General features: G+C 35.1%; 1 protein-coding gene across 3 annotated transcripts in view; it reads right to left on the minus strand.

Annotated features, from left to right (window-relative positions):
• FAM227B (family with sequence similarity 227 member B) overlaps positions 1–15,905 on the minus strand; it is a 279,841-nt gene that overhangs the window by 237,499 nt on the left and 26,437 nt on the right. For all 3 annotated transcript variants that reach the window (XM_079914520.1, XM_079914518.1, XM_079914519.1), the window contains exons 4-7: positions 10,329–10,396; positions 5,662–5,697; positions 5,092–5,196; positions 728–826 (exon numbers count right to left, since the gene is read on the minus strand). In XM_079914520.1, coding sequence (XP_079770646.1) covers positions 728–826; positions 5,092–5,196; positions 5,662–5,697; positions 10,329–10,396 — 308 coding nt within the window. The remainder of the gene's footprint in view (positions 1–727; positions 827–5,091; positions 5,197–5,661; positions 5,698–10,328; positions 10,397–15,905) is intronic.

Consider the following 15,905-nt stretch of genomic DNA (forward strand, 5'->3'; position numbering starts at 1 on the left):
CCCATTCCTTCATGGTATGAAAGAATCCATTAGCAGTTTTCTTTGGGTAATTTGAGGTGGGGAGGTGAAGAACTGAGCCTGTTATCAGGCTCCCCTAATGGGGTAACACACCTTCTTAATGCTTAGACTGCGATCCCCTGCGTTATCCTACTTTCCATCCTTCTAGATCCAGAGGCCACATGGCAGTCATTGGTATTCACCACTTTTTCCAGGTTCACGTATTCTCTAATGTAAGACTCGGGTACTGCTTATTTCCATTTTCTTATTGCTTCCCAGATACCCACGTCTTTCCCTTTTTAATCCTAAGCAGAGTTTTTATCTTTCTGAATCAAGTGAGGACCCTCACCCCATCTGACATTGTAGAGTGTTTTCTAAGTGAAACCTCCCTCAATGTCACTGATTTGCAGTGGATATTCTGTTTCGCGTTCATCAGCATGTTACAGTACAGAGTAAAGCTACAACTTTATTACTCACTACAGTGTTTGATTTCACTAATCTTTTTCTGATTAATAAAGATTCTGGATCTTTGAAATCCATATTAAGGTTTTAACTTCTCTGAAAGAACTCTAGATTTCAAACAGGATTTCTAACATGTGCAGAATACTAAAAAAACAAGCTCTGTGACAGGATCGGAAAACATTTTTTGTACCAGTGCTACCTCTACTGAAAAATTAATTATGCTGCAAATCAACTTTAAAAAAAAGAAGTTTAAAAAATATCATTATACCTTAAATTTATGGAGAAACCACCACCAAAAGGAATCATGCAAAAGAGCAACAGAGGCTTCTGAGAGGAAATGAGTCTTCCAGATTTTAAAAATTTTTCCCTATGGAAAAAAGACACATGGAGATCAAATTAATAATATTATAAGACATGTTACTGTAAATAGGCTTTATAAAGAGTGTGTATTTAATAGTTATAAACTACGACTGCTTAATAGAAATTTAATGTGAGCCATATATATATTTTCTAATAGACATTTTTAAAAAGTAAAAGGTGAAATTTTAGTGACATTTTGTTTAACCAAATGTATTTAAAATATATTTTAATACCTAATTGTTATTAAATTATTAATGAAATATTTTACATTCTTTTGGGTACTGGGTCTTTGAAATATAGTGTATATTTTATACTTACAGCACATCTCAATTTGAACATAAACTTTCATCATAAATACTAGATTGTAATTCGATTTTGTAAACTATATGGTTGTAATTTTGTTTCAACCATAATTGAAAGTTGTTCAATAACTGAATCAAGTATTAATTTTAAAATTTATATATAATTAAAATAAATAAAATTTAAAAATTCAGCTGATCACAGACATAGAAAACAAACTATGGTTACCAAAGGGGAAAGTAGGGGAGAGGGATAAATTATGAGTTTGGGATTAACAGATACACTCTACTATATGTAGAATAGATAAACAACAAGGTCCTACTGTATAGCATAGGGAACTATATTCAATACGCTGTGATAACCTATAATGGAAAAGAACCTTAAAAAGAACATATATACATATGTATGTATAACTGAATCACTTTGCTATACATCAGAAACTAACACAACACTATAAAACAACCATACTTCAATTAAAAAAAAATTCAGCTGAGTCACACCAGGCATATTTCACATTCTCAATAATCACATTTGATTAGTAGTCACTGAAACGACAGTGTAGGCTAGAAGAGGAATAGCAAAACTCCAAGACACATGTTAACAATTTCCCTTTTATGCTGAAGACAGGTATCAGCAATCATGGGATTGTAACCCAATGGGCCCCATCATAAGTCTAGACCCTAAAGATAGTGTTCACTCTAAGCAATTCATCAAAATTGGCACATAAAGTTAATTCACCATGACTACTAGAGACTATAAGTCTTGGTTTAAATAGGTACCTTCAATAGTCATTTTATTTTATTCACTAGAAGTTTGTAATGCCAGACTCAGTAGAGTTCAAGAATTCTTTTAATGAAATCCATAGGTATGAATTTCTGTTCCTCAAGTACAAGTCTACAAAAAGGATACCGTGCAAACGTTTACACCAAGGAGATTATTTATCATGCATACTGTGGGAGCACTTCTCCTTCATAGGCCACTAAGTATAGTATATACATTGGTAACAGCTTCAACTTATTTAGCACGTTTTTTTTTAACATCTTTATTGGGGTATAATTGCTTTAGAATGGTGTGTTAATTTCTGCTTTATAACAAAGTGAATCAGTTATACATATACATATGTTCCCATATCTCTTCCCTCTTGCGTCTCCCTCCCTCCCTATCCCACCCCTCTAGGTGGTCACAAACCACCGAGCTGATCTCCCTGTGCTATGCGGCTGCTTCCCACTAGCTATCTATTTTACATTTGGTAGTGTATATATGTCCATGCCACTCTCTCACTTTGTCACAGCTTACCCTTCCCCCTTCTTAATTACAAAAACATATGAGAAGTACATAAAGAAAAAAGTAGAAAATTAAAATACAGGAGAAAATCTGAATATTTTTTGTTGAAATTATTTGCAAATTTCAAGCAAACATGCTTTTTAGTGTAAACTAACTGCATGATTGCTTCTATTCTAAGCTTTGGTTATGTTTAGTATCACTAACTTTCTTTTTCAGGAAAATTCCAGATTCCTTAAAATATATCAATATTTAGTCAAAACAGCCAAAAACAGAAATCAGCCAAAAAACCCCAAACCTGACTTAAAAAGTTAAATGGTACTTTCCTCCATCACCCTCTACCCTTTTGTGATACTTTTTTGATTCAAATAAATGTAAACATACCTTAAAACCTATACATTATCTGACTTGGAATTTATTCTCCTAATATAGATTCTAGGTTGGATAAAACTACTTCTAATGATCTCTTGATTTCTGTTTGTGTATATCTGTATCTTTGTGGCTCAGCTTTCTCAAAATATAGGCCGCTTTTCACTCAATTCAATAAAATTTTTACTGAGCATCATCTGTAGTCAAGGGTCCGTTCTGGGTGGTAAAGGGGATAATTTATACTTTATCAAGAAACTTAATCTATGACTGTATGTTCAGGAATGTATTTGGATGGGGTTACGTGAATCCAGTCAATTCCATGGATTCCCTCACCTTCAAGCATGTAACAGTAACCCTTTAACCTTCTTTTTCCAAGTTTCAGATGTTATAATAAGCATTTCTATGAAATAACCTTCCCTCTGATATTATTTTCCTAAGCTTATTTTCTCTTCACTTTAATGTCATCATCTATCTCAATGCCATTGCATTGTGCATGATCTAGCAAGCCAATTTAAATTCTTTACTGAAATCAGGGAGGGGTATTAACAAATAAAACACTGGTTATCTGTACCTAGATATACCACTGGTACACAAACTCAAAATATCCTACACCCAGCTGCTTGTCATATCCTGTGCACCCCTTCCCCCAAACCCATACCTACTTACACTCCTCACTTTCCTACTTCTTTCAAAAATGGCAGCGTCCTCCAAGTTAACCATATGAAATGTTTATCACAGCTGTACTTCTGTGCCTTGTTTATGTGACTGTGATGTACATGCACCCATAGTTAAAATACAGTCCCATTTTAGAACACAGAATTAAAAAGAGAGAGTTTAAAAGATTATACTGTCTAGAACATTTATAAGATGATTTTAACAATAATTTGTATTAATTTCTTTTTACAATAAAACCTTTTCCCTGAGGAAACTTTGGAAAATATAGTCAGAGAAAGTCACAAATAAGCTCATGATCCAGGCATAACAATTACCATCTATTGTTTTTCGCAAAAAAAAAAAAATTGTATCAGGTGATCAAGACGGCAAACTAAGCCTTCCCTCTCACCCAAATCCCATAAAACATAAAGGAGAATTGAAAAGCATCTGTATTAGCATGGAAAATAAGAGAGAGTGTCATTACTGAATCATTTTAGGTGGAGTTTTCAACTGAGGTGCTCTGTGGTTCCCTAACTGAGGGGCAAACAGGAGACCCAAGTCAGGTTAATCAGATTATTTCTTGGAATACTGTGTCTTGAAGATGGAACACTAAAGTGATACACTCTCTTTCACCTTGAAGAGAGGGAAAAATGGGCAGAAAATAATGGCTGGAGCTGATTCATCCAAATTTAATGGTTGATTAGACTCCTTCTGAAGGACTGTAGAATACTATAGCAGGAGAGAAAACAGGGATTTTGTGTTGAAAAAGAAAGAGCCACAAGGAGGCTGGGGGTGAGGGATGGGAAGAGGGCCTACTAGGGGCCAAGTCCATCTTAGAGAACTGTCTTGAGAGGAATCTGCCTGGAGGTACAAGGAGCACTGTTCAAGTCCCCAGGAAACAGAAACCTTTTTAGGTGACCACTTAATATTTAAGTGGGTGGGAAATCAATACCAGTAACCACTCAGCCCTCGTCCTATCCCTGGCAATCGGTGTCCAATGATCTAGTTACCTTCCTATGCCTGCAGTTTTTCATCAATTGGCTACTCTGTAGGGATATTTCTTAAAAATTCCCCAGACACTTGGAGGTTCAAAAGGTAGGGTGTGGGGAAGGGCTCTCATAAATTATTTTGGGATCAAAATGAACAGGCTAACATATCCTGAGCTATAGAGCAGGAAGAGGGGGAGTGAAACACCTGTTACAGTCACATGCCGAGCCAATGCACACTGGCAACCTCAGACTCCTGAGGCAGTAACACAGAATCTAATATATTCTCTTCTGGAGATTAGGGTGTTAAAAATGTCACTGGTTGGGGCTTCCCTGGTGGTGCAGTGGTTGAGAGTCCGCCTGCTGATGCAGGGGACACGGGTTCGTGCCCCGGTCCGGGAGGATCCCACATGCCACGGAGCGGCATGGGCTCGTGAGCCATGGCCACTAAGCCTGCGCGTCCGGAGCCTGTGCTCTGCAATGGGAGAGGCCACAACAGTGAGAGGCCCGCATACCGCAAAAAAAAAAAAAATGTCACTGGTCTTTCCTGCCAGACTTAATGCCCAAAAGAATTAAATCTTGCTTAACACCTAATCTGTCATAGCTTTAAATTAAGGTCTAATTTATTAAATCATATTCTCAAAATATATCACACAATAATAATAAAATAACGTTTACATACGTCAAAGTTATGGGCTTTTAAAATAAAAAGATAAATCTGTTCAGCATTCAAATGTCTGGGTAGTTGAGTAAGCTCATTTGTTCTGAATCCTGGGAAGTTGCAACCCTAGAAAGAGGGAAATACCACAGAACAGGAATTACTTCATTCTTTTCAGTATAGTAGTCTCATATGTCTACAGAAGACAGATATTTAACTATCATTCATTAACATAATTATTTTACATACTTTTACTAAAAATAAGTAAAATATATTTATCCCACCTAAGAAAAATCTTCATATTATCTGTTTCTATGAAATTAAGAGCACTGACATATTCATATGCCAAATCTAAAAGTAAAAACAATTACTTCAGAACTAATTTTGACATAGGTCAAATTACCAAGAATTTTAGCTACACTACACATAAAGAAATGGACTAGGCAGAAAAAGAACGCTTCTGTATTTGTTTCCAACTTTCTCTCCTGGGGCCCCTATCTAAATTTATAGCTTTATCTATCTTATTGTAAACATTCTTTTAGATCCACATAATACTTTTGATATATAATCTCATAAAACAGAAATTGTAAATACCTCTATATCCTTCTTTGTCTCCATGTCATCTGAAAGCTGGAAAACATTTAAAATAAAATCTTTAAAATTCTAAATTTAAGAATTTTTATAGTTTGTAACTTTGTTCAGTTAACGTGTGTGTGTGTGTATGCATCTCTTAGTGAGGCCTAGAATGCTGTTGCTGTATTAGATGCTGGGAATGCAAAGATATTCCTTGCCCTCAAGTTAGTCAGAGGGCAAGAGAGGAATCAGATACGTATACAAAACACAAAGAGATAAGGGCTATGATAGAAATATAAACAAACTACTTATTGCAGTTTGGGTCCACTGGGAAACAGACTGTGAGGTGGAATTTAGTGTTCAGAATGTTTATTGGGAGTGACTTTGCGATTAATATCTATGGAAGGCAAGAGGAAAGGGAAGATTGAGAAGTCAGCTATGATGCAAGTCTAACAGCCCTGACCCTAAGCAGAGCTTCTGAACTGAAAGGACCCATAGTAGTTGTTCTGCACCTGATTGAAACTGCCAGGCCTTTCTGTTTCCGACTTGATTAGTCATTGTATGTGAGTGGCTCCTGGATGGTCGTTTACTTGGGAGAGGAAGTTCTCTCTGTGAGAGGCAATCCCTGAAGGGGCTGCAGCTGAAGGGTGTCCCCTAACAGCACTCTTAGCAGTTGGGGCAATGGGTCCTTCCTTGAAGGGGAATCTGGGAGGAACATCTTTGTGTCCACCACACTACTTTACACAGAGAATAAGAAGCCTTCTGTATAAATTAGTTTTTGATCATCTAGACATGTTAATATATTGTTTATTATTTTCCATATACCCATTTCCTCCCCAAATACATAGGCTTACAGGCAAATTTTATACACATACACACATAACATATATTATTTAAGAGAAGACATAGGAAACCAATTTGAAAGGATGATTACAGATTGCTAAATGAAGGAGGATCACATTATTGGCATTTTTAAAAAATGTGCAAAGGGATAAAAAGGAGAAGGAAAGTGAGATCAATTATAAGAAAGAAGGCTATGTGCTTGACAGGTACAGATATAACTGGTCGTTAAAGACGGCGTCAGATTTAGAAAGATGTTAATGTTAATCTCAAAGTCCTGGCTTTATTCTGCAGGAAGCAAAGAAACACCTTTCAAGGAACAGACTAATAGTAACACAGAACTAGTTCTTGGTCATACAACCTGGAAAAGATACCACAAAAATATAAATAATTCATGTTAAAATCCTGGATTTCCCTGGTGGCACAGTGGTTAAGAATCTGCCTGCCAATGCAGGTGACAGGTTCAAGCCCTGGTCCGGGAAGATTCCACATGCCACGGAGCAACTAAGCCCGTGCGCCACAACTACTAAGCCTGCGCTCTAGAGCCCACAAGCCACAACTACTGAAGCCCGCGTGCCTAGAGCCCACACTCCACAACAAGAGAAGCCACCGCAATGAGAAGCCTGTGCACTGCAATGAAGAGTAGCCCCTGCTTGCCGCAACTAGAGAAAAGCCCACATGCAGCAACGAAGACCCAACGCAGCCAAAAAACATATTCAATAAAAATTATTATTAAAATTTTGTTAGTGTAATTCATCTAAAGGTCATTTCAATAGATCCTGGAAAGTCAAAATTCATTAGAATTTTGAAATTCTTTTGAAAATTAATACAGAAGTCACAATGAATAATGTAACTACCAGTGTTCCCATGTTCCCATGACCTAGAATGGACTACTGTTATTTTAGTATTTGCTTAAGACTATTTAAGATAAAATATGAAGTTTACATATAATAAAATATAAAATTAGATCCCTTTTTACCACGATCTCTAGTTCAAACCGTGTGTTCCCCTTCCTTGAGATAGTTACTATCATTTGTTTGGTTTGCACCCCTTCAATTCCATTAAAATACATTTACATATATGTGTATATACATAGAAAGAATATATAGACTTTTGGTATGTTTTTAAAATTTAAAGGAATGATATTAACTGTACATATTACTTGGTAACTTGCTTTTTTTCACTGAATATGTTTTGACAATCTACACAAGTTGGTATTTATGGACCTGTTAACTTCCAGACAGCTTTTCTACCAACCTACCTATTCCCTCTGCAAAATATAAATAAAATCAATAAAAGCTCACAAGCAACTTTGCCAAACATCAAGAACAAATGATATCCCTATATTCAACAAACTATCTATAGACTAAAGAGATGAAGCTAAGTAACTAATTTTCTGAAGTTTGTATAATTTTTATACCAAAACCAAAAAAGATAATCATAACTTATCAAACACAGATGTAAAATCCAAAAAACAAACCAAATCCAGTAATGCATTAAAAATATATCCTAATATAAGAATGGTTCAACTTCTGAAAAGCTGTTAATGTAATCTGCCACATTCACACATGAAAGGCTTAAAATAGCTTTTGCTATCATCACAGTGGATTATTTTCCTCTCCATTTCAAACCATAAAGATGTTTTTAGTTTTTGTGTACAGCGATATCTATATTCAAATCTAATATTTAATCTACATCTATACCCACATCCATATATCTTTATTAAACTTGGAGTAAATTTCTTTAATCTGAAAAAAGTTATCTAAACATTTAAAGTTGTACCTAATAGCAAAGTACTATCATTCTTTCTGAGTCAGTCAGACAAGATGAGAAACTGGTAACACTGTTGAGTAATATACCTATACCAATAATAATTTCCTATATACCAACAATAACCCATTTAATTACATAATGGAAAACTAATCTCATGGACATTAGTAATAAAAATTTAAGATACCTAGGAATACATTTAACAGGGAATGTGTAGAACTTATATGAAGAAAATCACACGTTTTTATGTGACTATATGTGGAATATAAAAACAAAAAACAAAAGCAAAAACAAACCAAAAAAATGAACAAACCAAACCAAACAAAAAACTAACACATATAAAGAGAATAGAGTAGTGGTAACCAGAGGGGAAGGGGTAGTGGGGAGGGCTAAATGAGTAAAGGAGATCAAACATGTGGTGACAGGCAGAACCTGTATTTTGGTGGTGAGCATGCTGTAGGGTATACAGAATTAGAAATATAATGTTGTACACATGAAACTTACATAACGCTATAAACCAATGTTACCTCAATAAAAAAATAAATTTTAAAAAAGCACACAAATCTACTGATAGACCTAAAATAACACCCTTATGCTTTACTCCCTTGCATAAAAATAAACACTGGAATTAAACACAAAAAAATAAATCTGTAAGAACAATATAAGAGAACACAGGTGAATATATGTATGATCTTGTAACGAAGAAAGCTTTCTTAATATTATGGTACTAAAGGCATAGGATTTCAATAAAAAATTACAGACTCATGAAAATATAAAATTCTATACAGTGAAAAAATACTTTTGGGTTAAAAGGCAACCAAGAAAGTAATATAAGTATGTATAACATATGTTACTGAGAAGTGTTAATAGTTTTAAAGCATAAACAGCTCTTAGAAATAGAAGAACAGCTAAAAAATGCCCAAAGTTCATAAATAGGCAATTCATAATAATAGAAACACAAAACCTAATAAAAAACTAAAAAATCAACTTCATTAGTGAAATGTATGCAACTGATAACATTTATGCCTGTCAATTTGCAAACATTAAAAAATACAATATTAAATATTGACAAGGGGATGGGTAAGGGATCAATCACAGACTCTATTGTTACAAATACAAATTGGTGCCACCTTTCTAGAAAACATTTTGGCAGTATGTATCAAAACACTTAGCTTTTCACATTTTTCCCATGTGGTTCCTCTTCTGAAATTTATATTAAGAAAATACTCATGCATAAGCACAATTTTTAGCTCTGTTCACAGAACCTTAGTAAATAATAATGAATAATGAAAACTAACCTAAACGTCCAACAAAAGGGCTATTACATTAGTTTATTTTTGAAATGATGTAGAATGATATTTAATGATGAAAATTCCATAAAACATTTAATGAATTAGAAATAGTTTAATTTGAATTTTCTAAAAAATTTTTAAAGAACAATGAAAATGACAATAGTGAGATATATGTAATTTATTTATAAATGATAAAATTAAGATACTTGCCTTTTTAGTGCTTATCTCTTTTAATTTTCTAAAATGACTACCTTAGTCATAATCAGGAAAAAACATAAAAAGTAATTTTGAAATTTAAAAAACATTTAAGGAGGTGGATGGATGAGTGGTAGCACTTAAAGTCTTTATAGCTTTAATTTTAGAATGTATTTTTGAAAGGGACTAAGTTTCTCAAAGTAACTCAAAATATAATTCTAATCAAACTCTCAAAGAGATTAAAAAAAATTAACAAAGTAATTCTACAGGCAGTAAAAATAACTGTTATTTTTTTCCTAAAGGAAAATGACTGATATAGGACGTGTATCCCTAAGATGTTATAAATTTTTAAATAACCAGAGGATGAAATATAAGTCTTCAAATAACTTGTAGTGATGTGAAAATGCCAACACTCATAATGTATGTGTAAAGAAAAATATGAGTCCAAATATTTTAAAAACAGGGATAGATAGATGATAAAAGACTAAAAGGAAATTTTTTAATGTTACTAGTACTTATCTATGAAATTATAGTGATTATATTTTCTGTGAAAATATAATTTTTTAAGGAAGATGAAAACAAATACAATACCATTATCTTCTTTTCCTTATGGTAATTCCTTAGAAATTCCTTATATTGTTCCAATTTTCCATGAGAACCTTTAAAAAAATGAGAATTCACAACATATAAATATATAAATAGCCTTTAAAATTGAGAAAAATGTAAATACTTTAAGTCGATTATATATAAAACCATTCAATGAGATCATCTAGCTATTCTGACAAGCATAATGCTAGACACACAGTCTTAGTTGAATCAGTCTTAGTTGAATAATTATATCTCCTGTTTCCTTTTGCTATTTAGAAATGTCATGCTCCAACTAATACATCTTTAGTACTTATTCCTATATCCAAAGTTTTACCTTAATCCCTTACTATTGAACAAGCCCATGTTTTTCAAACAGCTCAGCCACTTACATTTGGTTGTTTCACTGTCACCTTATATTCAATACAGTACAGTACTTTGGAGTATGGCCCAGTGAAAGACTATGGGGAGCTTTGAAGTCAGATAACCTAGACTTAAATATCAGAGTCCAAGCTCTGATATTTACACATAAAGGACAATGAATATACAGAAAATTATTTTTTAAAAGTATACATATGTGCTCTCTCTCTCTCCCTATATGTTTATATAGTCACACACAATTATATATATGTAGCTTGTATAATTTCAAAAATATTTTTTTAAATTAAAATAATTAAAAATTCAATAAGGGACTTCCCTTGTGGCACAGTGCTTGAGAATCTGCCTGCCAATGCAGGGGACATAGTTTGGAGCCCTGGTCCGGGAGGATCCCACGTGCCGCAGAGCAGCTAAGCCCATGTGGCACAACTTCTGAGCTTGCGCTCTGGAGCCTAAAAGCCACAACTACTGAGCCTGCATGCCACAATTACTGAAGCCTGCATACCTAGAGCCCATGTTCTGCAACAAGAGAAGCCACTGCGATGCAACAAAGAGTGGCCCCTGCTCGCCGCAACTAGAGAAAGCTCACACACAGCAACGAAGACCCAACGCAGTCAAAAAAAAAAAAATTCAATAAGAAAATTGTAACAGTAGTGAATTTAACAGTATTGTATTTAAACACATTCTCAGATTTTGAAAACTCAAGGTCCAAAAAAGGATATTAAATAGCTAAATAATATAACTATTATATTTATTTAATACACAGAAAATACTTTACAAGTACAACCAATATCATTCTTAAGACATATATGAGGAGCAAAGCTTCTTCATCTAGGCAGCACGAGTGCTTCCTGCAGTGGCCAGCTTAATCCAGTTTTCAGTCTTTCCAACTCAAAGAACCAACCCCACTGTGCACCTCAGAGATGCCACAGGAGCCAAGAGCACCCTCTCATCACAGGTGAGTCTCATTTTGACAAAACTCTATGACTATAACCTAGGGAGCATCACAGAGAGGTCACTTTGGAGCCGTGTGGCTGACAAGGTCTTGGTGCTGTGGCCTGATGGAAGGCCTGAGCCTATGAGATGGGAGGGCCGAGTTCAGCACATTGGACCAACAGAGACCCCTGGACCCCATGTAATATAAAGTCGTGAGGGTTCTCCCAGAGATCTCCAGCTCAACACAAAGACCCAGCTCCACCCAATGGCCAGCAAGCTCCAGTGCTGGATGCCCCATGCCAAACAACTAGCAAGACAGGAACACAACCCCATCAATTAGCAGAGAGGCCGTCTAAAATCATAATAAGGTCACAGACATGCCAAAACACACCACCGGACATGGTCTTGCCCACCAGAAAGACAAGATCCAGCCCCACCCACCAGAACACAGGCACCAGTCCCAACCACCAGGAAGCCTACACAACCCACTGAACCAACCTCACCCACTGACAGCAGACAGCAAAAGCAGCCTGTGAAGAGGAGACCCCAAGCACAGTAAGTTAAACAAAATGAGAAGACAGAGAAACACAGCAGATGAAGCAGCAAGGTAAAAACCCACCAGACCAAACAAATGACGAGAAAATAGGCAGTCTACCTGAAAGAATTCAGAGTAACGATAGTAAAGATGATCCAAAATCTTCGAAATAAAATGGAGAAAATACAAGAAATGATTAACACGACCTAGTAGAACTAAAGAGCAAACAAACAATGATGAACAACGCAATAAATGAACTTAAAAATCATCTAGAAGGAATCAATAGCAGAATAACTGAGGTAGAAGAACAAATAAGTGACCTGGAATATAAAATAGTGAAAATAACTATCGCAGAGCAGAATAAAGAAAAAAGAATGAAAAGAAATGAGGACACTCTCAGAGATATCTAGGACAACATTAAATGCACCAACATTCGAATTATAGGGGTCCCAGAAGAAGAAGAGAAAAAGGGACTGAGAAATGTTTGAAGAGATTATAGTTGAAAACTTCCCTAAAATGGATGGGAAAGGAAATAGTCAATCAAGTCCAGGAGCGCAGAGAGCCCCATACAGGAAGCGCAAAGAGTCCCATACTGGATAAATCCAAGGAGAAACACACCAAGACACATGTTAATCAAACTATCAAAAATTAAATACAAAGAAAAAATATTAAAAGCAGCAAGGGAAAAACAACTAATAACATACAAGGGAATCCCCATGAGGTTAACAGCTGATTTTTCAGCAGAAACTCTTCAAGCCAGAGGAGAGTGGCAGGATGTATTTAAACCGATGAAAGGGAAAAGCCTACAACCAAGATTACTCTACCCAGCAAGGAGCTCATTCAGATTTGATGGAGAAATTAAAACATTTACAGACAAGCAAAAGTTAAGAGAATTCAGCACCACCAAACCAGCTTTACAACAAATGCTAAAGGAACTTCTCTAGGCAGGAAACACAAGAGAAGGAAAAGACCTACAATAACAAACCAAAAACAATTAAGAAAATGGTAATAGGAACATACATACTGATAACTACCTTAAATGTAAATGGTTTAATGCTCCAACCAAAAGACATAGACTGGCTGAATGGATACAAAAACAAGACCCGTATAAATGCTCTCTACAAGAGACCCACTTCAGACCTAGGGACACATACAGACTGAAAGTGAGAGGAGGGAAATAGATATTCGTTGCAAATGGAAACTAAAAGAAAGCTGGAGTAGAAATTCTCATATCAGAAAACATAGACTTTAAAATAAAGACTATTATAAGAGACAAACAAGGACATGACATAATGATCAAGGGATCAATCCACGAAGAAGACATAATAATTGTAAACATTTATGCACCCAACATAGGAGCACCTCAATACATAAGGCAAATGCTAACAACCATAAAAGGGTATATCTATAGTAACACAATCAGAGTAGAGGACTTTAACACCCCACTTTCATCAATGGACAGGTCATCCAAAATGAAAATAAATAAGGAAACACAAGCTTAAATTATACATTAAACAAGATGGACTTAATTGATATTTATAGGACATTCCATCCAAAAACAACAGAATACACATTCTTCTCAAGTGCTCATGGAACATTCTCCAGGATAGATCATATCTTGGGTCACAAATCAAGCCTTGGTAAATTTAAGAAAACTGAAATTGTATCAAGTATCTTTTCCAACTACAATGCCATGATACTAGATATCAATTACAAGAAAAAAACTGTAAAAAATACAAACCCATGGAGGCTTAACAATACACTACTAAATAACCAAGAGATAACTGAAGAAATCAAAGAAGACATTAAAAAATACCTAGAAACAAATGACAATGAAAATATGACAACCCAAAACCTATGGAATGCAGCAAAAGCAGTTCTAAGAGGGAAGTTTATAGCAATACAATCCTACCTCCAGAAACAAGGAAAATCTCAAATAAACAACCTATCCTTACACCTAAAGCTATTAGAGAAAGAAGAACCAAAAAAACCCTGAAGTTAGCAGAAGGAAAGAAATCATAAAGATCAGATCAGAAATAAATGAAAAAGAAATGAAGAAAACAATAGCAGACATCAATAAAAGTAAAAGCTGGTTCTCTGAGAAGATAAACAAAATTGATAAACCATTAGCAAGACTCATGAAGAAAAAAAGGGAGAAGACTCAAATCAACAGAATTAGAAAAAAAAGGAGAAGTAACAACTGACACTGCAGAACTACAAAGGATCATGAGAGATTACTACAATAAAGTATATGCCAATAAAATGGACAACCTGGAAGAAATGGACAAACTCTTAGAAAAGCACAACCTTCCGAGACTGAACCATGAAGAAATAGAAAATACAAAGAGATCAATCACAAGCACTGAAATTGAGACTGTGATTAAAAATCTTCCAATAAACAACAGCCCAGGATCAGATGGCTTCACCGGTGAACTCTATCAAACATTTAGAGAAGAGCTAACACCTATCCTTCTCAAACTCTTCTAAAATATAGCAGAGGGAGGAACATTCCCAAACTCATTCTATCTGGTGGTCATCACCACGAATCCAAAACCAGAGAAAGATATCACAAAAAAAGAAAACTACAGGCCGATATCACTGATGAATATAGATGCAAAAATCCTCAACAAAATACTAGCCAACAGAATCCAACAGCACATTAAAAGGATCATACACCACGATCAAGTGGGCTTTACCCCAGGAATGCAAGGGTTCTTCAATATACTCAAATCAATCAATGTGATACACCAGATTAGCAAAACGAAGGATTAAAACCATATGATCATCAGAATAGATGCAGAAAATGCTTTTAAAAAAATTCAGCACCCATTTATGATAAAAAAAAAAAAACAAACCCTGAACAAAGTAGTCATAGAGGGAACCTACCTCAACATAATAAAGGCCATATATGACAAACCCACAGCCAACATCACTCTCAATGGTGAAAAACTGAAACCATTTCCATTAAGATCAGGAACAAGACAAGGTTGGCCACTCCCACTGCTATTATTCAACATAGTTTTGGAAGTTTTAGCCAATCAGAGAAGAAAAAGAAATAAAAGGAATCCAAATCTGAAAAGAAGAAGTAAAACTGTCACTGTTTGCAGATGACATGATACTATACATAGAGAATCCTAAAGATGCTACCAGAAAACTACTAGAGCTAATCAATGAATTTGGTAAAGTAGCAGGATACAGAATTAATGCACAGAAATCTCTTGCATTCCTATACACTAATGATGAAAAATCTGAAAGAGAAATTAAGGAAACACTTCCATTTACCACTGCAACAAAAAGAATATAATACCTAGGAATAAACCTACCTATGGAGACAAAAGACCTGTATGCAGGAAACTATAAGACACTGATGAGAGAAATTAAAGATAATACAAACAGATGGAGAGATATACCATGTTCTTGGATTGGAAGAATCAACATTGTGAAAATGACTCTACTACCCAAAGCAATCTACAGATTCAATGCAATCCCTATCAAACTACCACTGGCATTTTTCACAGAACTAGAGCAAAACATTTCACAATTTGTATGGAAACACAAAAGACCCAAAATAGCCAAAGCAACCTTGAGAATGAAAAATGGAGCTGGAGGAATCAGGCTCCCTGGCTTCAGACTATACTACAAAGCTACAGTGATCAAGACAGTATGGTAGTGGCACAAAAGCAGAAATATAGATCAATGGAACAGGATAGAAAGCCTAGAGATAAGGTGACCAT

Source organism: Stenella coeruleoalba (genome assembly GCF_951394435.1).
Source record: "Stenella coeruleoalba genome assembly, chromosome: 2".
NCBI lineage: Eukaryota > Metazoa > Chordata > Mammalia > Artiodactyla > Delphinidae > Stenella > Stenella coeruleoalba.